The 25,727-nt window shown below is 39.3% G+C and overlaps 3 protein-coding genes across 9 annotated transcripts; 2 read left to right on the top strand and 1 right to left on the bottom strand.

Annotated features, from left to right (window-relative positions):
* Positions 1 to 1,182: 1,182 nt before the first annotated feature.
* cap2 (cyclase associated actin cytoskeleton regulatory protein 2) lies at positions 1,183 to 20,385 on the top strand. Of its 6 annotated transcripts, none has more exons than XM_078954595.1 (13): positions 1,183 to 1,347; positions 3,697 to 3,823; positions 3,948 to 4,033; positions 7,519 to 7,596; positions 13,728 to 13,871; positions 14,318 to 14,403; positions 15,127 to 15,232; positions 18,534 to 18,717; positions 18,795 to 18,958; positions 19,063 to 19,186; positions 19,262 to 19,344; positions 19,433 to 19,576; positions 19,692 to 20,385. In XM_078954595.1, exons 2-13 carry the CDS (start codon positions 3,706 to 3,708, stop codon positions 19,773 to 19,775), a joined length of 1,401 nt encoding a protein of 466 aa, XP_078810721.1. In that variant the 5' UTR covers positions 1,183 to 1,347; positions 3,697 to 3,705; the 3' UTR covers positions 19,776 to 20,385. The 6 variants fall into 6 exon arrangements, with proteins under 6 accessions (XP_078810721.1, XP_004074266.1, XP_020562995.1 ...); XM_004074218.4 differs by having other exon boundaries at positions 3,945 to 4,033; XM_020707336.3 differs by having other exon boundaries at positions 1,183 to 1,440.
* aunip (aurora kinase A and ninein interacting protein) lies at positions 20,170 to 22,170 on the bottom strand. The gene is made up of 4 exons (XM_023960164.2): positions 21,877 to 22,170; positions 21,669 to 21,776; positions 21,395 to 21,551; positions 20,170 to 21,293 (listed from the first exon to the last, which is right to left on the bottom strand). The coding sequence occupies exons 2-4, from the start codon at positions 21,759 to 21,761 to the stop codon at positions 20,392 to 20,394; spliced, it is 1,152 nt and encodes a 383-aa protein (XP_023815932.1). The 5' UTR covers positions 21,762 to 21,776; positions 21,877 to 22,170; the 3' UTR covers positions 20,170 to 20,391.
* On the top strand, positions 22,135 to 25,609 carry vps28 (VPS28 subunit of ESCRT-I). 2 transcript variants are annotated; one of them, XM_004074219.4, is made up of 10 exons: positions 22,135 to 22,268; positions 22,980 to 23,047; positions 23,149 to 23,177; positions 23,315 to 23,352; positions 23,452 to 23,541; positions 23,617 to 23,722; positions 23,816 to 23,917; positions 24,102 to 24,155; positions 24,232 to 24,323; positions 24,584 to 25,609. In XM_004074219.4, exons 2-10 carry the CDS (start codon positions 23,008 to 23,010, stop codon positions 24,702 to 24,704), a joined length of 672 nt encoding a protein of 223 aa, XP_004074267.1. In that variant the 5' UTR covers positions 22,135 to 22,268; positions 22,980 to 23,007; the 3' UTR covers positions 24,705 to 25,609. The 2 variants fall into 2 exon arrangements, with proteins under 2 accessions (XP_004074267.1, XP_020562998.1); XM_020707339.3 differs by having other exon boundaries at positions 22,266 to 22,421.
* Positions 25,610 to 25,727: the final 118 nt, after the last annotated feature.

Raw genomic sequence — 25,727 nt, 5'->3', positions numbered from 1 at the left:
CTAAAAAGAGAGAACTCCTTTGGAAAACAGAATAGCCAAACTGCTGAGAGTCAGTTGTTAAGCAAATGGACTAAAAGTTGGTTTTGGAATCTAGATCCTGTTGGACAAAGTACTGGAGTTGGTTGGACAATGGAAATGTCAAATTTTATTGGAAAAAAAATTGGCAAAGAAGGGTGCTCAGGCATTCTTTCGACAAACAGCATGAGGTGCAATTTTGCTCAATAAATCGACTGATAAATGGATAAACAGTTCTGTTCATTGTTGGGGGGGGGGGGGCACAGAAATTGTAAACTCAAACTTATCCTGGCTAGGGACCGGCACAGGGGGGCCCAGACTTGGGGCCGTTAATGGCTACATAGTTAGTGCAAAGGGTCTTGCCCAAGGACCCACACTGGATGAAGCTTATGGCGCCCCCTTGTTCTGTAGAGTAACATACTGTTCCGTTTGAAACCAAGAATGGTGGCCTCCCTAACAACCACGAGCTAAATGGACACAACACAAATATGACATTCTGCTAAACTGTAGTTTCACGTACAAGTTTGGGTTTAAATTACTTGTAGGATCCATGAAGTTATCTGGGGAAAGAAGATCAAAGTTAATGAAAGAAATAACTTCAAATTTCCGAAAAACATCTCTTAAACATGATTAGTTATTTAACTGTGAGATGTCAAAACAGTGAAAATGGGATAAAAGTTTACGTTGTTTATTTATTATTATTATTATTATTGTTATTTTTCTTATTGTTATTCTTATTCTTATTGTTAGTATTATTATCATTTAAATAGTGAGGATTAAGTATGTGATGATTGGCACAAAATATTGAAATGTCTTCCCCTAAGGTGCAATCTAAGGTTTTTCTGGCACTATGTTCAAACAAATAGAATACATTTTCTGGAAACCCCCCCCAACATATTTTAATTTGGATTTATAAAGTTGAAATATAATTTTTTTTAAAAAGGTTGTTTCTGGCTTGGAAATTATTTTTTAAAATCAAGAGATGACTTCCTAAAAACAAATATTTTCTTTGTTTTCTAAAGCTCGGACGTCTATAACTGATGTTTTACAGTTTGGATGGCATTCGTGGGGTTTTTCAAGATACTGGGGGTGAGCGCTTCTGTCGGGAAGGGTCCGTGCAGACACCGCAGCGCCGTCAATCATCTGTCTATTTTTAGCCGGCTCCTCAGAAGTTGGCAGTCTGGTGCGTCATGGAGGAGGTTCTGCTGGACTGACTGAACCACGCTCAGCTGCGGACTTTCCTGACCCTTGCCGTTTTGCTTGAGCCATTCAGGACATCCCGGAAGAGGGTTCCTCGGTGCCGCGGAGCAGAGGAGAAGATCGGAACCGACAGTACGTGAAGTTTCAGCCGGCGACACAACACCAGAGCGCAGAGCGAGACGCGCAACTTTCTCACGGACCATTTTGGGGGCCCAGAGAAGGGAGGTAACGCTATACTTAAAATGGAATAGGATAAAGACCAAACACTTATTTATTATATTGCAACTTCTTTGTGTCAGAGTCAGTGTATTTTGTGTGTGGGTGTGTGTGTGTGTGCGTTAAGATGCGCTCACCTTTAGTGTTTCGTGTTCTCATAATCAAATCGAATTATCCTTGCAGTTTATCCCCTTTTAAAAGTAAATGTTGCAAAAATAAGGCAGCATGAATGAAATGATTTCTAAAAGTTGTTCCATCTATTTTGTAAAATGATCTACTGCCTTTTATCTCACAGCACAATCCTCATTATTCATGTAAATGTATCATATTTTTACATCTGCTCCAAATTCTCTAAATTGTGCATAAAAGGCTTAAGATATATAACATACAGCCAAGCATGTAGCAATTGTGGGATATCTCTGGAGGATACCATTAAGTATTTTTTTTTCATTGTCGTTGTGATCTTAAAAATGTTTTTGTATCGAATGATTTGTTGAATGATTTGTACTTCAGGGCCACCGTACACAAGCCATGAAAATCCTCATTAGAATATCTAGAAGGCTGCAAACACAGGCCTTGGCTCAGTAGCTGAAAAATGCAAATGCCACAGTGAATTTGAAGACAAATGTAGGGGGAGCAGGTTGAAGTCAGTCCACTGCAAGAGTGGCTGCTTATGTCACACTCAGCCTCAGATCTAAAATAAAAAAGAATAATGTAAGGTGAACTTTAAATCACGAAATGTGCACATTTGCAATGTTTTTGTACCTTACATCTCTGGTGCAAAAATAAATCTCAGCTCTTGTTTTCATCAGCTTTATTAATGACTGCATGCGTAACTTAAAAATGCAGGAGCACAAAAAGCTGAAAGAGCATCACTGTTAGCTTATGGTGACTTTGGCTGACTAAAGCAGTCAGTCAAGATGGCAGCTGGTGCTGGTTCATGCTTTGAAGTCAAATTTTATACAGCGTAGACATATAACATCAGCTGTACATAATCTCAATTTTATCAAAATAAGTGCATTAGGAGTTTACTGCAATCATACAGAAGTGGATTATTAAAAATTGATTAATTTGTTTGAATATTCACAAAAATGTTGTTGAACTTCATAAACAAATTACGTTTTTATTTTTTTTAACAAAGTTGGTTACAATATTAAATGTGTTACTATTTGTTTTTACATGGATTCATTTTATCGGAAAGTTCACCGATAAAAAAAATCACCTAAATTATTTGTGTTTTTGTTCATTATTTCTGTGAGATAAAATCAACAAAAGGAAAATTGTTCATTAAATGATTACAATACTAGCCACATTGTATTTACCTGCTATAGACATGCATAGTGTTTGAGAAAACATCCTGTCCACCAACTGCTGTTTTAAAATAACCACCCAAAAAAGCTGGAAACTTGTTTGTTCACGAAAATGTTTGAAATCTTTTTAAAATTCAAATAAACTTTGAAGAAAGATTCCTGTAATATGAAATACAGAGCACTCTTCTTTCTTTAAACTAAAAATGGGATTTAATTCTGACTCGGTCAAAGCTCCTGTTCTCCAGGATTTTCCAGAGAGCTCTTGTTGTGACCTGCAGAGCAGAAATAACATCTGAGTCCTGTGACAGGCATGTGGCACAGCTGGTAGAGCCAACTTGATGACACCCATTACGGTCTGCTCATGCCAGGCCATTACCACACTTGGATTACAAAGACATAAAAGAGCATCTAAAAACCTAATGTAGAGATCGTATCTTTTTAGTTTAGAAGTTCTTCAAGGCCTTTGCTGTCACTAACATGATGGATGATGTGATGAAGGTGACAGGTGTGTGACTAGATAGAGTTTGTGGTAACTTGCTGCTGAGCTTCTGTTGCCTAATACTGTTTCAAGGGATCCTGTTTTGCCTTACAGTCATTCAAATACCAAATACGATATGGTTGAAATTGTTTTTTTTTTAATGCAGTTTTGTTCAGTTAGAATTTATTTCACTTTTTTGGTATCTAGAAAGAAAATAGTTGTATCAGAGGTTATTGCATGTTTAGAAGGTTTCTTTTCTTGCTCCCACTCTCTTGTATTTTGGCCTTTATTTATATCAGTCAGGTAAACATTTAAATATTAGGTTCTGAAATAACTTTTAGGAGGATCAAGAGCAAACTAGTGGACTAAGGTGATAAGTGATTATGTCCAGGTCTGTCCTCAGAGGGTTAGTCTAAAAAGTAAAAGCAAAATGTAAAAAAGACAACTTAAGGAATACATTCCTTTCTTTCACTCTAGGTTTGCACCATGGAGGACTTAATTCAGCGGCTGGAGCAAGCCGTGACTCGGCTGGAGCATGTGTCCACCTCAATGCAAGATTCTAACACCATGACTAATGGGACATGTGTCAACGGCCTGGATCAAGGCAAGTCTGCACCCAAACAGAAAGTTTAGGGAGTTGGACCTGGTTTTACTTTACTGGGAAAATCTGTTTATGTATTGGTTTTTAAGCTAAACTGAGATTTTTTTTTTCTGTATAAACACAGCAGTGTCTCACTTTGATGTGCTGCTGGGGGGTCCAGTGTCCGACTATCTAAAGTACAGCCGAGCCATCGGAAGAGAAGTGGAGAAACATGTAAGTCTTCTCCCTTCAGATTAAGAGCATTCTTCCTACAGTAGAAACAGTCACTTGTAGATGCCACCCAGGCCAGACACCAACTGCTGCAGACACCAACCGCTGCAGACAGCTCCTGCTGCAGACAGCTGCTGCTGCAGACACCAATCGCTGCAGACACCAACCACTGCAGACACCAACTGCTGCAGACACCAACTGCTGCAGACACCAACTGCTGCAGACAGCTGCTGCAGACAGCTGATGCTGCAGACACCAATCGCTGCAGACACCAGGTGCTGCAGACAGCTGCTGCTGCAGACAGCTGCTGCTGCAGACAGCTGCTGCTGCAGACAGCTGCTGCTGCAGACAGCTGCTGCTGCAGACAGCTGCTGCTGCTGCCGACAGCTGCTGCTGCAGACCCCAACCCCTGGAGACACCTACTGCTGCCGACAGCTGCTGCGGCAGACACCAACTGCTGCAGACAGCTGCTGCTGCAGACAGCTGCTGCTGCAGACAGCAGCTGCTGCAGACACCAACCCCTGCAGACACCAACTGCTGCAGACAGCTGCTGCTGCAGACACCAACCAGTGCGGACAGCAGTGTCATTGTGATGTTTGTCATAATCAAAAAGTTCTTCTTGAAATATTATACTATTTCTTTAAGCTCTCAAAGTGCTCAGGTTGCTGCCATCATTAACTTTTCATGGCTGTCTCCAGTTCAGTGGTATTTTTTGTTTAGAAAAATACAAGGTGAAAGCTTTACAGACTTAAGATAGATATAAAAACATAGCACTTTCTCACCTCAGAGTGAAGAGACAGTGGTTCAAATCCCACCTGAGTTTACATGTTCTCCCTGTGCATACGTGTCACTCCAGCTTCCTCCCACTGTCCAAAAGCATGCTTTGTTGGTTAATTGGTGACTCTAAATTGTCCCCACATGTATGTGCGCGAGTGTGTGGCCCTGAAACAGGATGGCGTCCCATCTTCGCCCAGTAACTGGTTGGCTCCAGCAACCCTTGAAAGGGATTCAGTGGGTCAAAAGAATTATTGGATGCAAAAAGGAGAAAGCAAAATATGCTTTTGTTAATTTTCTTACAGTTTTTCTGTGTACAATACCTTCATTCATATACATTCATTCATCTTCTAAACCCGTTTTGTCCCTTTCGCGGCTACGGGGCTGCCGGAGCCTATCCCTGCTGCTTGTGGGCAAAGGCAACTACAGACAATTTAGAGTATCCAGATAACCTCTGAAGCATCTTTCTGGAGAAAACCCATGCACGGAGAACATGCAGGCTCCACACAGAGGGGTTCCCCATTGGTGTTGTGTTTTGGGTCCCCTAGCTGGTGCTAGCAAAATAAAACCCTATACACTAAAAAAAATTGAATGCACATTGATATTTGTAACTAGATGTGTGGATGGCAAATCTTCAGTATTTGTGTAATGTGAACTTCTTAACTGCCTTTTTGTATATCAAATCACACTTAATCCTAATTTTTTGTTCCTCTGGATTGAAATAAAACCTCTTCTGAGGAGTTCTTCTTTGCAGAGATCACTGTGGGATGGTGGAGCCAAGTGGAGCCAACACTTATCTAACTTTTTTAAACAGACACGATTGTTCCACTTTAGATTCCACTTAGATAGAGTGGCTCTGGAAAACTAAAGGATCCTAATATGTGCAGGCAGCATGTCTCAGTAAAAGTTTATGTTTTCTACAAAGGCAAAGAAATGAAAAAGACTAAACTTTGATCCACACATGTATTAACGAGTAGAGTATCTTTTGATATATTTGATGACAACCTGCCCTCCCATTAGGACTGTTTGCATGTTTTACTGGGAGCCAGTTGGCTGTAACAGCTGTGTTGTGTCCTTGAAACTGACCTAGAGCGACTCAGAGGACTCCAAAACAAAGGAGTAAAAGCAGATTAGAAAGAAAAGAAAACACAGAACAGTTTTAATTCTTGTTTACATTAAGGAATGACTTCTGTCCCAGTATCCCACAGCTGACCCAGATAAAGGAGGGGTATAAGAGACTCAAAGGTGAATTCTGTGGAGTCTGAGGAGCCCCTTTTATCTCTCTGGTGTTTCTGTCAACTCGCAACTGGTGGTCTCAGACAGACAAAAGACACAGCTGGCAGGGACTTGCCCAAACCCTGGGCTTCTTAGGGAGACATTTTTGTTGTCTGGATTCTTCCAGTGGCCACTTCATTAGGAACACCTTGCTAGAACCGGGTTGGATCCTCGTTTGCCTTCAGAACTGCTTTAATCCTTGGTGGCATAGATTCAACAAGGTACTGGAAACATTCCTCAGAGAGTTTGGTCTATATTGACATGACAGCATCACACAGTTGCTGCCGATTGGTCCGCTGCACATCTATAATGCCAATCTCCCGTTCCACCACATCCCAAAGGTGATCTATTGGGTTCAGATCTGGTGTCTGTGGAGGCCATTTGAGTCCAGTGAACTCACTGATATGTTCAAGAAACCAGTCTGAGATGATTCCAGCTTTATGACATGGCGTCTTTATTCTGCTGGATGTAGCCATCAGAAAATGGTACACTTTGGTCATAAAGGGATGGACATGGTCAGCAACAATATTCAGGTAGGCTGTGGTGTTGTAACCATGCTCAGTTGGTACTAAGAGACAAAAAAGTGCACCAAGAAAATATCTCCCATACCAATACACCACCACCACCAACCTGAATCGTTGATACAAGGCAGGATGGATCCATGCTTTCACGTTTTAAGGCCAAATTCTGACCCGACCATCCGAATATTGCAGCAGAAATTAGAATTATCAGACCAGACAACATTATTTCCATCTTCTGTTGTCCAGTTTTGGGGAGCCTGTGTGAATTGAGGCCTCAGTTTCCTGTTTTTAGCTGACAGGAAAGGCACCCAGTGTGGTCTTCTGCTGCTGTAATCCATCTTCTTCAAGGTTGGATGTGTTGTGTGTTCAGAGATGCACTTCTGAAGACATCTCTTAGTGGCACTATTGGTTATTTGAGTTACTGTTGTCTGTCTATCAGGTGGAACCAGTCTGGCCATTATCCTCTGACCTCTGGGATCAACAAGGCATTTCCACCCACACTGCCATTCACCGGATACTTTCTCTTTTTTTGACCATTCTCTGTAAACCCCAGAGATGGTTGTGGGTGAAAATCCCAGTAGTTTCTGAAATACTCAGACCAGCCTGTCTGGCACCAACAACCATGCCACGTTCAAGGTCCCTTCAATCACCTTTCTTCCCCATTCTGATAATCGGTTTAAACTGCAGCAGATTGTCTTGACCATGTCTACATGCCTAAATGCCTTGAGCTGCTGCCATGTGATTGGCTGATCAGAAATATGTGTTAGGAACAGTTGGACAGGTGTGCCTGTGAGTGCACATTCCTCATGGGATTCTGTGTTGCCAGTTTGGTTATATCACAGCTGTTGGTGGCAGGTAGTGTTTTGCTGAATATGATATACTTGCAGGCTACCTGATGTTGTTTTTCTTTGATAACAGGCAGAGATGGTAAAGACAGCGCTGCAGACTGAGAGAACCTTCCTCAAGATGGCTGCCACACACCAGGAACCAGCAAAGGTAGAACAGGAAAAAAACTACTAATGAACTTTCTCCAAACCTATATGTTCTGACCGCCCCCCAACATCTGTTCCCAAATAAAGGAACAAATATTGCTGTTCCACCAACGACCACTGAAGGCAGGTTGCAGTAGCTATTAATTTACCATAGAAGTCTACGTTAAAAGTCAAAATTTACACCATTAAAAAGTCAATGAGTGTAACCATAACAAATGTCATCTTTTTCTACACAAGTTGTCAAATACATTTGGTTCTAATGGACAAAAAATGTAGATTTTTGGTCTTTAGAAAATCTTTGGGCAGATAAAACATCTTTAGAAAGCAGACAGAAATTTTGCACTAGGGTTTGTTTGTTCAGCGGAAATGTAAACAAAAAACCTGAAAACAGTAGAGTATGCTTGTAGTTTAAATACATAAATCAGTTGCATGTGAATTCTTGAAACGTTTTTTTTCCCACTTTTAATTCTGCTTTTATGACCATCATAAAACCACTGAAAAGCAGACCGTACCGCTCCGTAGTTTCTTCTTCTTTTTTTTTTTTTTAAAAAAAAAAACGGAGAAAGGGTAGTTTGCCATCTCTCGGTGGGTGGAGTGTCCTTGCCCCAGGTGGAGGAGTTTAAATACCTTGGGGTCTTGTTCACGAGTGAGGGAAGATCGGAGCGTGAGATTGACAGGCGGATCGGAGCGGCGTCCGTAGTTATGCGGTCGCTCTATCGGTCCGTCGTGGTGAAGAGAGAGCTGAGCCGAAAAGCAAAGCTCTCAATTTACCGGTCGATCTACGTTCCAATACTCACCTGTGGTCATGAGCTATGGGTCATGACCGAAAGAACAAGGTCCCGAATACAAGCGGCTGAAATGAGCTTCCTCCGCAGGGTGGCTGGGCGCTCCCTTAGAGACAGGGTGAGAAGCTCGGTCACCCGCGGGGAGCTCGGAGTAGAACCGCTTCTCCTCCACATCGAAAGGAGCCAGTTGAGGTGGCTCGGGCATCTAGTCCGGATGCCCCCTGGACGCCTCCCTGGAGAGGTGTTCCGGGCATGTCCCACTGGGCGGAGGCCCCGGGGAAGACCCAGGACACGCTGGAGAGACTACGTCTCTCGGCTGGCCTGGGAACGCCTCAGGGTCCCCCCAGAGGAGCTGGAGGAAGTGGCTGGGGTGAGGGAAGTCTGGGCATCTCTGCTCAGTCTGCTGCCCCCGCGACCCGGTCCCGGATAAGCGGAGGAAGATGGATGGATGGATGGATAACCATCATAAAACATAACATTGACAACAAACCATGGGCCCAATTGATTCTTCTTGTACCACACAGGCTAATTGGCCTTAAATATTTTCAGTCAGTGGAGCTTTACATACATGTCATTAACTTCAGTTTCCAGAATTTAAAGAAAAACTGTTAGTTAAAAAAATAAAGTTTTTGTCTACCACAAGTGGTGCTTGTTTAAAAGATGAACTTTTTTCTTACTTTCCACTTAAAATCCAACCCCAATCATCTTTTAAACAATTTTAAAAGCGTCTCCAGTGTATTTTTTTTATCATGATTATACTGTTTTTCCCGACATTCATCTGTTTACACTCTCCTTAGCTAGCTTACATCCCCAACCTAACGTTAGTGGTGAAACAGAATTGGTGAGCAATATGGTAGATGTCCAAACGAACAGTTTTGATTCAGATGTCAGCTCAGATGATGAAAAACAAGACATTCATGAATCTATTTATCTGGTGGGTGCATTAGAATGGACCGGAGCAGGGTGCTAGTGGCCCGCCAACTGTAGCTTCTACATCACTACTACAAGCTTTTTTTGTCTGCTTCTAATTCACACTAATTTAAATAAAACAATATTCAGAAATGTAATGTGATCCTAATTTTAGTCCTCCATCAGGAGAAAAATGCCATTTTCATTGGAGTTGGTCTTTAAATGCCCTCTCTATCCGCAGATATTTGCCCCATACCATATAAGTAGACTATATCTAGTTTTAGCTTTTAAAAGTTTCTACAAAAGGTGCAGATGTGTCTGTAGAATAAAAAAACGTAATGTTAGAGCAATGACAAGTACTTCCATTGATGAAATTCTTTTCCAACTTTTCCACTTAACAACCAGACTGGAATAGTGACAGGAACCATACTTGAAGTTATCAATACAACTTGTTGTGGAAGCCTGACTTCCAAGCTCCACAAAGTGGCAAAAGCAGTAAATTGGAGTGAGGAAACCAGATTGAAGTTCTCGTGACATTCAGTTCCAAATTGCATTAAATCTTTTTCATCCCACAAAGACTGTTTCTCAGAGCTGTGTGACTGGCCGTGTCCTCCTGTTTCCCACCCGGCCTGGCCGTTGACAGAAGGATTACTCTGCTCTTTGAGCAAGAAAATGCTAATACAACACATTCCCAGTATGTTCACATATAGAGGGGAAAAGGGAATGGTGGTGAGAGAAAACTCAGTGTGAGAGAATCATAATGATATCATCGCTTTGGCCTGCTGTCTGCATTGTGTGTCAGTGTCACAGGGTCCACAGACCCCACCAGGAAGTGATTACTCCCTAACTGTCAGGTCGCTGGTTGAGAGGCTCTGAAAAGACTGTTCAGTGGTAGTTAGAAATGCAAACAAGGACTGAGTGTGGGTTTTAACCAGATTGAGGGACTGACCTCTGAGAAGGGTGGTGGGGTGGTGGAGGACAACTCACACACAAAAATTACCTTTTTTTCTAAGTGTATATTTTATTCCTAGATAAAGGAAAAGCTGTTTATTTAAAGTCTAACACTGATTCTTAGTTATAACATTGCAAATGAAATGACTCATTTTTGTTGTTGGTTAGTTAACAGAATAAAAATAGAGACTTGCTAATTAAGTTGCAGGGAGGCGGCGACAACCTGCCTAACCCATTATCCCAAATCCCTTTTTTTCATCACAGGGGAAATTTCCAAATATTAAATACTCAAAACTACCATGATGGGTTGTAGTTTCTATGGTTACAAATCTCCAGTAGAGCCTGAAGGATCAGTTTTATGCCAGAAGTAGGAACTGGTGATGAAACCAATTCTGGTGTGCACCAAAAGAACAACAGCATATAATCTCCCACAGTTTGCTAAACTCCATCCTTCATTTGAAAAAACGCCGTTTTTTAGTCAACAGAGGCAAATGTTTTTCTGGACAGAGGTGTAAACCGACTCGGAGGAAGTCAAAAACGTATTAATACAAAAACTATTTTTTTTTCTGTCTTGAATCTTTCTGAAAGATCCTTCTGTGCGAAGTACAACAATGCAAAAAGCTTGTTAGAAAACTTTATACACAATCTTGAAGGAAACCTGGAAAGTGCAACCACAGAGGAGACTATCAAGATCGCAAGTGTGGATGACACTTCTAGGAGTCAAATACCTCTGAAAGCTGCGTGTTTATAACACATCTCTTGCAGTATTTATTTAGTGTCACTTTGTATTTATTTCAAAAATATTCAAATGTTATGGCTTTTAAGTAAAAAAAAATTAAACCAATAAATGCAGACACATATCAATTTTATCAAAACACACTAAAGCATCCAACTTTTAATGCAGTAAAAATGGTAATAAAAAAACATTAAAACTTGAACACACAAACTTTACAAAGCTGCAAATGTACCCCCCCCCTCCTCCAAAAAAAGGGCTAACAAGGAGGTTCCCTATTTCATCTCTAGTTTTCTGCTCTTTCCAGATGTAGACTGTCTACTGACGTATACAAATATATTTCACAAACCTCTGGCTTTTCTTTGCAGTGCTGTTGTGCTCTCTGACTTTTTATGGGCATGGACTATATTTGAGCCTGTGTGTGTGTCTGTGTGTGCGTCTGTGTTTGTAAGAAAGGCACAGAATGACACAGGGATAAACAAAGAGAGAGGAAGTCCATTAAGAATTGCTGTCAAACTGGTTATCAGTGTGTTTGCTGGTTTTGAGGGTCCCCGCACAGATGTGGGGCTTTTATGTGTCGCCGTTAAATTTCAGATTCAGAAGATCAGTTCTCACAAAACCCATTTCTGACTTAGACCAGCGTTTAAGTATCATCACATTTTATCAAGATGGTGATATTTATATACAGATTTGACGCAGAGGTGGGGCAGTCATCCTCTGATCTTGGGCTAACTTACAGTAGTGTGAGGGAAAAAGCTCCATGGGGAAAGCGGAAAATTGTTGATGTGTGTGAGCTTGTGCAGATCATGTTGTTTAATAATGTAATGATGTAACAATGAACACTGCACAGTGGTGCAGTGATTAGCGCTCTTGCCTGGTTCAAGTCTGCTGGGGGACCTAAAACAGAACACCAATGGGGGGTCTTTCTGTGTGTAGCTAGCATGTTCTCCCTGTGCATGCGTGGGTTTTCTCCGGGGACTCCGGCTTCCTCCAACCATCCAAAAACATTCTTCAAAATTGTCTAAATTGTCCCTATGTGTGAATGCGAGTGTGTATGGGTGTGTGATTGTGGCCCTACGACAGTCTGGCAGTGAGTGACCCGTGGCCCCGAAAGGACATGGATGAAATGGAGAATTAGGTTTGCTTTTCCTGTACATGCCACTATGATGCCTGGAAGTTCATAAGGATTTTCCTTTTTTGGAAAAAAAATTCCAGATGAATAGATAAAGCAGTTTGTTAGACAAAATAAAAGAGAAATACAAAGGGCTTTCTATTCAGTTGAGGAAACGATAGCAGCATCACACGTCAGTGAGTAGCATAAGATTCATACATGTGAACTTCCTGGATTAGCAAGAGGTTCTTGAATCAAAAAGATGACTGTCAAATCTGTTCAGTGGTGTATCTGTCTTTAGCCTCACGATTCACGTGGCAGAGTTTCATCACATTTTGATGAACTTTCCAAATGTTTTGTAAAACAAATGAAAACCAACATCACTACATTTTTTAGCACTGTAAAAAAAAAACACAATGAATTTGGAGCAAAACATCTAACAAGAATTGACAGAAATACTATGAATTCAACCCATAATGACTTTCATCCAAAATATATTTCTGAACTTGTGATAATAAGAGAGAATGACTCATTTTAGAGCAAAATGTTAACACAATGGAAATGTTATATTAGTGCAAGTTGATTTATCTTGATAAATCTTATTTGAAATCTAAATTTTAAAATAAGAAATGTTAAAAACTCTCAGAAATTGAATGTAGCTTTTTCATGTTACAGTGTAAGTCTTCTTACCGTAGTAAAACGTATTTACCTGTAGATATCTTATGAACATTTCTTAATTCAAGCAATTAGAGTTTTTCGTTTTGTTTTGTTTTAAATCAAAATTTTCTGTTGTCAAGAGTGTGGAGCCAAAGACTTTAGACTAATTTCTATAATAATTTCTAGATCTTAGCTCTTAATCACATTCTTGATTGTGCTCATTTTGAAAAAAGCTTGGAAAGGCGTAATGCAAAGATGAAACAACTTAAAACCTGGTAAAATATTTTAAATGTCTTTAAAAAAAAAGGTTTTAAATCTTTGCATGTATCAAATAGTTTGCAGTGTACTTGGTAGGAATCTGCTGAATGTTTCCACATCAACATAACCCCATGACCTCACACAAAAAACCCAAACAAATATTAGGTTTATCGTCACAGTCTGTGATGCCTCAGGTGTCTCTTAAAATGTTAAGACTCGTTTCTTTTGCCGTGGATTTTTGGTGTGCTGCAAGTGTTTTCGTTTCTTGTAAATAGCAAAAACGACTGTCACAGTTTGCTTAAAAATGACTCGTTCCAAGGAAAGTGTCGCAGCAAATTTACAGATCTCTGTTCCTAAAACAAGGAGGGAGCATGTTCTCACCAGATCGATAAAACTGTAAACACTGGAGGAGCAGTATGCCTTACAAGGCCGGAGGAGGCTCCTCATGGACAAAGGAATGTTGGAAGGAACTGCTGAGGAAACTGGGCACTGTGAGAGGAACTCCACTCCATCTGTGATCTGGACTTTCTAATGGAAAAACTATATTTAATTTAGATGCTGAGCTGAAGCCCTGTTTGGGAATTAGTGGTTACGAGGGAAGGGATGACCCCTTTGGATGTGCAACACGCATTGTGTTAAAGTTACAATATCCCCACCACTTAATCCTATTTGTTATGCAACTTTTCTGCCTTCTGGCATCCAGTTCTTGACCTCCCCTCTTGCTCCTCCAGACAGAGCTCCAAGACCTGCTGAAGCCCATATCGGATCACATCCAGGAGATCCAGAATTTCAGAGAACAAAACCGTGGCAGCTGCCTCTTCAACCACCTCTCAGCTGTCAGTGAGAGCATTCCCGCTCTGGGCTGGGTGGCTGTGGTAAGAAAGAATCAAAAGCATTGTCTGCACAGCAATCACATTTACTGTAAACTGTCCTTCCTATGAGTGCATGACTTGAATCTAGATTTATGGTTAAACAATACCAAATACCGACTAAAGCAAGCTCCTCAGTAAGTAAAGTTCAACATTTAAACCAAAACACACAAATATAAAAAACGGAATCAAAAAAGTCATTTTCTGCTTTACAAAATCCAGATTTTTGGAGTTGCAGTTTAACACAAAGTGTCATTTAGATTAATATTAAAGTTCTTTCTTCTAAAATGTAAACGCTGAACTTTAAAACAGACCCTGTTCTCTGGGGATGTAACATTTCCACCTCAGAGTGTCACAACTTCAAGCTTTTTTACTTTCAGATTAAAAGAGGATTATTTTTTGGCTGATAAACTGATACGTTGGTGTTCTTTATGAAACCTCTCCTGCTTCAGAGTCAAAAGCCTGGTCCGTATGTGAAGGAGATGAACGATGCCGCCATCTTTTACACCAACAGAGTTCTGAAGGACTACAAGGAGATGTAAGCTCTTTGCTTCCTTTTGATCTTTTAAACCAAACAGAGCTTGTGGCCCGCCCGTTGTATTATTTTTTTTTACAAAACAAATTAGCTCTTTTGAAAACTGCATTTTATTTATCTGCTCCTTTTGAATAAAGAAATACTCAGAAATGCAATTCTGAGATGAATTTTCTTTATTTTAAAAACACCTAAAACATGAATTTCATTGCAGTGGGTCTTCTTTTTTTAAAGAAGCACTCAGACTTCAGGTATGGAAAAGTTGTGCCTAAAAAAAGTTTCTGTTCTAAATAAATGGAGACTGTGACCTTGAAAATTCCATTCTTAGTAACTTAGCTGAATTAAATTCAATATAGATCAGACATTGATGATTAGGATTTGGTTAAATTTGCCAAAGATGAGTGAGTACACACTTTTCGCTATATTCATGTTTTTAAGAACTATTTTTTACTTATATGCTTTGGCTGAATCTTACAATGCTGTGTTTCCATAATATGTATTATGATATAATATTTTGAAGAATTTATCTTCTTTCACTTTATTCTTCCTGAAAAAAAATCTTAAAAAAAAGCTGTATAAGAAAATTTTATTTTTGTGAGGGGATTGATTTAATATACATTTAACTGTACCCTACTTAATAAATGGAGGTTTGGCTTGTTTTACACCTCTCCCATTGTTTCAAACCTCCCATCTTTATCTCTCCTCTTGCACCTCTTTTAACTCCCCCAGTGACAAACGTCATGTGGACTGGGTGCACTCCTACCTGTTAATCTGGACTGAGATGCAATCCTTCATTAAACAGCATCATACGACGGGGCTGGTGTGGAGCAAAACTGTGAGTACACAAAAAACCGTCACAGGCATTTCCACCGTTACTCATTCCTTGTCATTCACAGAGGAATGCACCCTTTTTTTTTTACAAAATGTGTGTGTCCCTTGTTACAACAGATGCAACTTTCTTATTGTTGCTTCTCTTCTGGATAAAAAAACAGGAATCCAAAAGTCATGATTGATCTTTCCAGCTTTAATGTGTCCAACAAATTGAGTCCAGTACTGATCTCAAGAGATGCTTTGCAGCTGCTTCTTTCCATCACTGCTGATGAAGCTGAGTATTTGTTTTTAAAGTGTAAATCTCGCTAACATCCAACAACTGTGGCCACATCTGTTCCTGGTGTGCAGAAACTTGAGAGGCTGCGGTGACCGTGTGTGTCAGCTGTTGCGTCGGCTGTCCGACGACAGAGCTGGTGTGTGAGCGATGCAGTCTGTGTGCTCACAAGGACGGGAGTGTGCTGCGTTAACAGGTGGTCCTCGGGGTTTATTTGAATGGACGTTTTCTTTACAGGAGGACCCCGACAAAGAGCCTGTGTACACACGGGGCCTGCAGCGTAACCTAAACTGGGGAGCTGGCCCCTCCTCAGCACAGCCATCATCTGCTGCTAAGATAGAAACTTAAAGATAACAGCATGCCCAGGTTAACGTACACATGTATACTGTATGTGCACTCAGATAACAGTAACTTCAGCTATTTGTTAAATTTTTAAAAACCATTTCAAAGAAGAAACAAGTTTCTTTAGTTGAGATCGCTTTTTTGGAGCCTATTTCTTTTGTAATGTAAACTTGCAAGATGCCAAATTTTGTTTCAGCTGTTCCCTTGTTGGCTTATTGATAACCAGCATCTGGCCTGTTGACCGTTTACTTCATTCAAGGGAAATGTGTGTGACAAAATCCAGAGTAAAAACTGTAACCTAATTTAGTAAAAAAAACAAAAAACAAGTTACTTCCATTGCTTTCTCTGAATCGTGACATTCTCATTCCAATTTTAAAAATTTAAGTGTTGTGTTTTTAAAAATAGATTTACAGGTTTAGAGTGCTGGAGAAGTCTATTTAGTACACACATGTTCTCATTATTCATTCATTCATCTTCTTCCATTTATCCCTTTTGGGGTCACAGGGCTGCTGGAGCCTATCCCAGCCACTTTTGGGCAACCTGGACAGGTTGCCAGTCTGTCACAGGGTCACACATATCACACACCCATGCTCTCTCACATTCACATTCACTCCATGGACAATTTGGAGTGACCAATTAACCTATGAAGCATGTTTTTGGATGGTGGGAGGAAGCTGGAGACCCCACAGAAAACCCACGCATGCACGGGGAGAACATGCAAACTCCACACAGAAAGGTCCCCCATTGATGTTCTGTTTCAGGTCCCCCAGGTGGGACTTGAACTGGGGGGCTTCTTGCTGTGAGGCATGAGTACTAACCACTGCACCACAGTGCAGCCCTCAATATTTCAATTTAAACGCATTTTTTAGTCTTTATATCTCACTATTAGATGCTCAGCTTAAGACTCAAATACTAATATTTCTGAAAGCTGTTTTTTTTTAAAGGAAACTGTAAAATGTGACTTGTCAATGATGGTTTTCTGTTGGCAAAATCACTTGCATCTGTTGTTCTTGAACAAACTGATTCCAGAAAAACTAAAAAAGTAATCATCTAACACAGAAGTCTGAAATATTGACTCTGAAAAAAAAAAAAAAACATTTGGGCCAAAACCCAGCAAGAGCCACAAAAATCCCACTTCACAGTTTAGAAAATCTACTTTATTTCTCTTTTTGTGACCATTAAGCGATTCATTTTTAAACTGTAACTTTGAATAATTACAATGTTAAGTTATTAAATATAACAAATCTAATTTATTTTAATTGTAAAAGCAGAACATGAACATTCCTTTCAAAATAAAATCCAACCTGTGTTAAACAAGATCATCCTGCTGCAGGCGATTTCCTTGAATTAAAGTAGAAAAATGGCTAAATAAAAAATGGCATTTTTTATGTTATTATAACTTAAGTCTGCTTAAGTGCACTCATCCTTTTGTTTTCTGTCGAAAGTAAACATGATAAGGGGCCTTAGGATCAAACACAAATGAATACATTAAAAATCTGTTTATTTAATTACAATTCTAAACAATAAAACTTTATTTCTGAAGAAGAAGAAGGAACTGAATCTAAACAATGCTGTGAAGCAGAGGAAAGAAAGAAAGGTGGAAAGATTTCATGTAATCCATGGACACCAGTTAAGATCACAAATCATTGAAGAAAAAGTACTGTCTAGTGGGTCTAGATGACCCAACTCCCAATGTTAAAGTGCCTAGGATAGCACAAGGGTTACACAGACTCTGACAATAAATTAAACCTTTCACCACTGATTTCCTGTTATCTGCATTTTGGGAGAACTATGAAGCACATCATGCCTCTTTTAGTGTAATGTCAGCAGTAATAAAAGAAAGAAAATGCGCCCCCACACAGTGTATCTTACTGATAAAAGATCACCTCTGTTTAAAAATGTAACTAAATAAAAGTATTAAACCTAAACTACATCTTTTTAATTTTTAGCTTAATTCCTCAAAGCCAAAAAGAAGGGATAAAAGAGCCACATGCGGCTCCACAGGCTCAGGTTGCAGTCCCCTGATCTAACGGACGGAAAAAAAAGATTAATCTCTTCAGACAGAGATCTTCCAAAATTTTATGCACGAATGCACAAATGTCAGCTGTTCTAATTCAGCAGTATGTGTTAACCTGTTTAGTGTAACAAGTCTGCATTGTTCAGCAGTGACACAAGCAACATGTGTGCCTTCTGTTTGGGGTCAAGTCTGGTCAAGTGTATGTGGTGTGTGTGTGTGTGTGTGTGTGTGGGTGGGGGGGGTTATGCAAGACACGTGTCTCTATTTCTCCTGATCAACTGATAAATCAGCTCATTAGGTTTGACTTCAGTATAAACTCTTGCAGTTTTGAATTCCATCAGGAACATACAAAATCTGACCTATAAAAAAATAGATATAGATTTTGTGTGATGATGTCATCCAAAGTAAGTGAAAATATATGAACAAATAAGGCCCATGGAAAATGACTGAAGGAAATCTGCGTATATCTCAGCAACTTATCAGAAGTAAAAAAAACAAAAAAAAAAAACTGAATTGCGGAGCTCTAATTGATTTTTTGTGACATGCTCCCCCTGCTGGACATTCTTATTATTACACATGTTAAACTGAAATCTGTAAAATCAGTTTTTTTTCTCATGAAAAACGTTTGCATCCAAATGTAATTTGAACAATTTCATTTATTTCATTTCTCAGGGCCCCATTGCTCCAACTTCCATTTTAGACTTCACCTCACCCTGCCCTCCCCCACCTCCTCCTCCTCCCCCCGGCCCACCTCCAGTCCTCAGCGACGATGACGGCAAGCCTCATGGGGACGGTGCTGCGGCTCAGCATTCAGAATTATTCGCCCAACTCAACCAAGGAGTAGGGATCACTAAAGGTGGGGGTCCCTCAGTCGCGACAACATCACATCTGCTTTCAGGTGGAGCTGCTCCTCCTCATCCTTTCCACCTGTAGGTCTAAAGCACGTGAAAGACGAGCAGAAGACTCATAAGAACCCAAATCTGAAGGGTCAAGCATCGCCAACTACAAGCAACACCCCCTCTCCTGCAAATCCCTCCACAGCAACCATCCACAAAAGATCTCCCCTGCTTGAGCTGGAGGGAAAGAAGTGGAGAGTGGTAAGTAAAGAATCAAATGAGATTATTTGTTGGCATTTTCCTTTTTATTGTTAATCTAAAATTACATATATTTGTATTAACCAATAAACACTTTGTTTTTGCAGGAACATTTTGAGCAGAAACATGATTTGGTGATCGAGGAGACCGAGCTTAAACAGGTGGTGTATGTGTTCAGCTGTAACAACACCACTCTGCAGGTTAAGGGTAAAATCAACTCCATCATTGTAGGTAAGCTTCCTGCATAATAAACAATACGAAGAAGCGTTTTTAGATGCTTAAACTGAAAGCTTTTTCTCTTCTTAGATAACTGTAAGAAGCTGGGTCTAGTTTTTGAGAATGCTGTTGGAATTGTAGAGATAATCAACTCCAACGCTGTTCAGTTACAGGTAAGCAACATACACAAAAAAAATGTTTTACGCTTCGTTTGCATGGCCAGCAAGTTCTAAAAGATCGATTTTGTGGGTTTTTCTGCAGGTGTTGGGAACGGTTCCCACTATTTCCATTAACAAGACGGAGGGCTGCCAGGTGTACTTGAGTAAAGAGGCTCTGAACTGTGACATAGTCAGCGCCAAAAGCTCCGAGATGAACATCCTGATACCAGAAGGGGAGGACGATTATGTGAGTTGAGAACAGAATGGGAAAGAAAAAAAGAAAAACCCCAACATATTCAAAGTGAAAAAAATATACAAGTATTCATGCTGCTAAATGTAAGAGGATGCCCTTGATTTTACAGAGGGAGTTTCCGGTCCCAGAGCAGTTCAAGACCGTCTGGGATGGATCCAAACTGGTGACGGAGCCCACAGAGATCGCAGGCTGACTGGAAATAACATGAAAGTTTAACTTAAACACCAAATAAAAAAATAAAAAAAGCAAAGGAAGTAGGAACTGCATTAGCTGAATGTGTGGATACTAGATTAGTGTGTCTATGTAAGGTTTTAACAATATCCTTACAAACGCTATACATCATTCAGTGCCATAGAATGTATAGGCATTTAGGGAATTAAAACATTTAAAAGAAATAAAACATTTCTGATTATTAGTCAAGCGTATGTTCCTACACACGACTTTTTTTCCATTTTGAATTTAGTCATCTGTTTATTAATGTGTTAAAAAAGACTGAAATGTTTTACTGTACGGACAGCACTGTTGTGTTTTACTTTCCTAACTGAAGTTCAGCATGAAACGGGCTGCAGACATCAGATCAACTCACAGCAGTTCCAAAAATCCTTTATTTTGAATGATCAAAAATAAGCACATAGGTTGGGCAGATTCTTTAAAACCATTTCTAGTTTGCAATAAAAATGTAAACTCAAAACCTGAGTTCTGATTTATTATGATCTAATTTTGCATGGCAAACTGAATGTACCCCCTCAGTGCTCTGAAGCACAGTTGGTCCACATTTTATGGAATTAAATCCACTTCTAGAAGATGTTTCAGTGTCTGATTACCAGGTTTCCCTGAGAGTCTTGTGTAAAGAGCATCTCCTCATCGTCGTCCTCCTCCTGAAAAGATTTACAAGTTCTCACCATCCCAGTTACTAGATTACTGTGATCTCTGAGCGGACTCCTGGTTTGCCGCCCTCGATGTGAAATCACCCTGAAGCCCTCAGAGTCTTGCGTAAACAAGTTGGCCATAGTATTCTCATCGGGCTCCGTGCTTCCCAGGTACTTTTCAAGAGGAAGGCTGGTCGTCTTTGTCCTCCACAAGTCCGTCGACTTATCTGTTTGTTTTTGATGCAAAATGTTTTCTGTTTCTGATTGTTTGCAATTTGATTTAAAATGAGAGACAGTGCTCCTTCTGGATTTTGAGCCGTTTGCTCTGTCATCCTCCTCGTCTTCAGAAATAGAAGACGTAAAAACAGGTTTCTGAGTTGAGGTTCTTCCTTTCACATCCATCACGCTTCCAAAGGCGTCCTCGCTTCGTAGACCATCAAAAAAAGCCATCTCAGCCCCATTCAAGCACTTTGGTGTTGTGAAATTTGCCTCTGTTTGGTAAATCTGACTTTCACTGTACTGGTCACAATTGAACAGGGGGTCCTGACTCCACGCTTGAGGAGGAGCTTCACTGTTTTCTAGCAACAAAGGCTTCTCAACTAGCCTCTTCTTACTGGGAGGTGGCTTAAAGTCCTCAGCCATCTCTTCTTCTGTTTCATCGAGGAAAGGTGAAAGCTGACCAGTCTCCGTAAAACGTTTACTCTCCTGCTCAAGAGCAACACCACACTCGTCCAGGTTGGCCTTTTGCAGACTTGAACCAGCTCCTTGTTTCGTTTCAGAAGCGTTTGATGAAACAACTGGATCAAAGTTTTGAAGTCCAGATAAAGACATCTTATTGATAACTTTTAAAAGGGGGGAAAAAGGACCAGATGTTAACACAAAATGACACAATTCAACTAGTCAGGCAATTAGAAAAGTAAACTCAGTAAAAGTTCTTCCTTACCTCTCTGATGAGGAGTGAAAAAGGTGGATATGATGCTCTGTTTGGTTTTTGGCATTTCCATTTTAGTCTGTGTAAAGTTAAGTGCAACAGCTAAACTGTAACCTTCCCCTTTAGCCAAAGGATTCAGCAATTTGGAAATCGGACGGACAAGGTGTTTCTGGAAAACAAAGCAAATATTATCTCAGTATACACTGCAGTGTAATACAATCTGTAAAAAAAAAAAAAAAAGCCTTAAGGGAATAGCTTCCATGAATGCTTGTTGTTTAGCAATCACCTGCTTAACTTTTCCTTTAAGTTGCACAGGGTCCAGCCAAACACCACATTCCGCTTGAGAGTGAGTCGGGTGCGTTGTTTTAGATTTCTTCATGGTCGAAAGAGATACCTAGAAATAAGAAGGGGAAAAAAAAGAGACTTTTAGTTTGTTTTTTACTCGAGTCGAGGCGAAGCATCAGTGCATAAAATTCGGAATACGTGTGACTCACCCCCTAAAAGTTTGTATTAATAATTTTATTTTTCGCAGCGTGTTCTCAAAATCCAAATAGAACCGTCGAACCTTTACTTTGTTTAAGAATAGACTCGATAACAAACGTTTAAGTTTACCGCCTCAACTGCGGGCTGCCCCGGGCATTTGACTTTTGGAACTCTGAAAAGCTTGAAAATGTGTAAAACAATTATATCAGAGGATATCTTGAAACGACAAAAACATTTAAAAAAATCATGTTCACCATTTAAAAATTTTCGAATTAGAATCTGATTAAAAAACAAAGATGATTAATTGTTTTAGTTAGGCACACTGGACAGCTAATGTTATACGTCCGTGGGTCCTCGTAAAAGGGTGCGTTTACTCTGACGTCACAACATTTTTCCCGACACGGTAAGTGGAGTGTTTTTTTCTCTTTTATTTAACCGTATCGTCTAAATACCCCCTTAGCAACTTATTTGTTTAACATTCTTAACAATAAGATCAGGCTTATTATATTTTTATGTTTTTTAAAAACTACCTATCAACCATTAGGACACAAAAACGGTAAGGAAGCGCTTCCGTGCTAGCAAAGCTAACCGTCCTTAGCCGTTTTTAATGGTCAAAACAAGAGTTATGAGTTTCTATTTAAGTTTTCTTCAACAGATTTGTGTTTTTGTATTTAATTTTGTGTCACATCGTTTTGTTTTTAGCGATGCCATGTTAAAAACTTTATTGCGACCGCATTGTATGTTTTTTTCTAAGCTGCTAATAACCAAAAGGTGACATGATGACACATGATAACAGTTATTAGAAAACTACTCTATACAGAAACATATTTTGCCCACTAAACTAGTATAACCGAATTATTGGGATTTAGTTTTATGTCGGACTCTAGTGAAGCAAAGTGACAATAAAATATTCTGTGTGCTTCAAGAATTTTGTCTATTCTGGAGCAGACAGAACCTCCTTACATCATACATTTGATATCTAGGAGTTGCTAGATAACTATTAATAGTCTTGTGTTTCAGAACATATCCATTAAAACCCCTTCTTTAATTATTTTCAGTTTCAGATTTCTTTGCGTACATGTAAAATCTTAAACTTTGTTTTGATTTTTTTTAGTCAGACCAAGTTTTGATACATCGACATAATGTTTCATGGAATACCAGGTACAGGTGGGATAGGAGGAGGTATGAATTTAGAATTAACTATATTTATGTTTCATCACTGAAATTGTTGTAATATTATCACTACAACAGTAATCCAATTACCATGTTTTTTTTCCCTACAGCCCCAGCCAACAAACCTGAGTTGTATGAGGTAAATTGACCAGCTCTTATAATATAAATAACTTTATTTGTGTTTTGTATATTGTACCTTTTTCATGTTTCATCAATGTTCTCATAATTTATAATCAAAAACAGTTATTATTTGATTATTATTCTCTGCCATTCAAGGAAGTGAAGCTATACAAAAACGCAAGGGAAAGAGAAAAGTGAGTTCTTCCAATTTATTTTAAATCAATTCATGTGTGTTATAAGCCAATTTTCATTTTAAATTAATGGTTTTGCCTTTTTTTTGACAAAAAAATTAGGTATGACAACATGGCAGAGTTGTTTGCTGTTGTCAAGACTCTACAGGCCCTCGAGAAGGCTTATATCAAAGACTGCGTAACACCCAATGAGTACGTTAGTATTCAACTAGAATAATGCCACTAAACTGAATGCTTTTAATAATCCAGAGGAAACTTTGCTTTTAGATACACTGGTTCCTGTTCAAGACTCTTGGTTCAGTATAAAGCTGCTTTCAAGCAGGTGCAGGGCTCTGATGTGGGCTCCATCGATGATTTTTGCAGGAAGTACAGAGTGAGTTCACACATGGGTTAAAGGAAATTTGTTTATTTCTTTTTACTTTTTGATTTAATAAATTGTTCTTGGCTGCTCTTATTTGTCTTCCAGCTCGACTGTCCACTTGCAATGGAGAGGATTAAGGAGGACCGGCCCATCACCATCAAGGATGACAAGGGCAATCTCAATCGCTGCATTGCTGATATAGTCTCTGTATGTGAACCCTGCTATTGCAAGAGGCGGTCAATAGATTAATTGTAGAGCTGCATGTCAAGCGTCTGTGTTTAGCTGTTTTTTTGATTACACAATAATTACATTTTGTTTAGTAATGTAAAAAAAAAGCCTGATACCTAACTTGCTGAACCTCGTTGTTTTCTTTCTGATTTTCTCTTCTTAGCTTTTCATCACTGTTATGGACAAACTCAGACTGGAGATCAGAGCCATGGATGAAGTAAATTTAACAATATTAGCGACACACTAATGCTTAATGGGACATCAGTTGATGCAAATTATTTTACTTCTTTTAGATTCAACCAGATCTAAGAGAGCTGATGGAAACCATGAATAGAATGAGCAACATGCCTCCAGACTCAGAGGCTAAGGACAAAGTCAATCTCTGGTTAGTTTCCAAGCCTTAACAGTATTATTTTTGTAGTAAATGTTTGCATCTGTTGAGTTTAATTGTTGTATTAATTTATGTAACATGGACAGCTATCAGATTATTCCTTAAGAAGCTATGAGCTCATTGGAGTTGATGTTTTTGAATATTATGTTTTTTTGAACAAATTAGTTTAAAAATACTCTTTTGTTAAATACAAGTTGTGTTTTGAAAATCACTTTTTGTAGCTCTTTAATTTTCAACAATCTTCTTCTGAACAGGTTGACCACACTGAGCAGCATGTCGGCCTCAGATGAGCTGGATGATAATCAGGTTCGCCAGATGCTGTTCGATCTGGAGTCGGCCTACAATGCCTTCAACCGCTTCCTGCACTCTTCCTGAATTCAACTGTCATTTCTCTGTGTGTTTTTAGTTAAGATGCTACTTTCCTCATTGCTTTAGCACAGAGAAGTTAATCTCTGGACAGGTTTCCATTCTCATATCCCTTGAAATTGGTTTTGATTTTTTTTTTTTTCTGTACAATCTTCTGGTGTTGTTTAGTCCAGTATTGCTTTAGTTTTTGTTTTGTTTTTTTTCAGCTCCACTTCTTTGTATACCATAAAGATTCAGCCTACAGTCTTACTCAGTTAATTTGTTCAATCCCGTAAGCTGCTCTATTGGCCTTTTATTTTTTTACATACCTAAATGTGTGAAAAATACTTCTGTGGCTTCATTCTGGCCTTGAGAGAACAGTTTACTCTTAACTTTACGTATGATTGAAAAGGGTCTAATTTTCTAGCTGTTTGGCAGAGTATCAATAAAAAAGCATTTAATGTATAGCGTCAGAGAAAACAGCCAACGTCTCTGATTCCCTAATGTGTCACTTTGATTTCCCCTTTGACTTGTACTTTAGAGTTCTGTTTTAGTGGATGATTAAAGCAAATGGGTGTAGGTACAGCACAGATGAAAAATTACTCGAAGGACTACAAACTGTTGATCTGCTCTTCTCGTCAGCGATAAGTTTGAAGCTCAGGTGAAGAAATGGCTCATGTTGATCACTTGTTTTTCCTCTTCACTGTTCTTAAACATGTTTAATCCGTGTTTCCTTTCAAAGTGAGGGTTCAAACACAAATTAGCAAATACTAAGGTGAACGAACTTCTTATTTATTGTGCTTGCTAAATATGTTTTAACCCTCAAATTAAAGAAGGGAGAACATATTTATTAAGATTTATCATTGTAAATAATAGTATTGCCTTTTAAATAAAAGCATGTAACACCTTTTAGAAATAAATGTTTGAAAACAAAAGCATTGATGTTGTCATCTTTTGTGTAGTACATGATGAAGTATTTAAGGTTTTGTCTCTCTTTAAAATCAAAGTTTTCCCATTTAATAAACACAAGACTGAAAAGCAATGAGAAGTGAA

Source organism: Oryzias latipes, chromosome 11 (genome assembly GCF_053564925.1).
Source record: "Oryzias latipes strain Hd-rR chromosome 11, Olatipes_Hd-rR_3.1".
In the NCBI taxonomy this organism is placed as follows: Eukaryota; Metazoa; Chordata; class Actinopteri; order Beloniformes; family Adrianichthyidae; genus Oryzias; species Oryzias latipes.
Note: the sequence above shows the minus strand (reverse complement) of the source record. Positions and strands in the feature narration are given on the sequence as shown.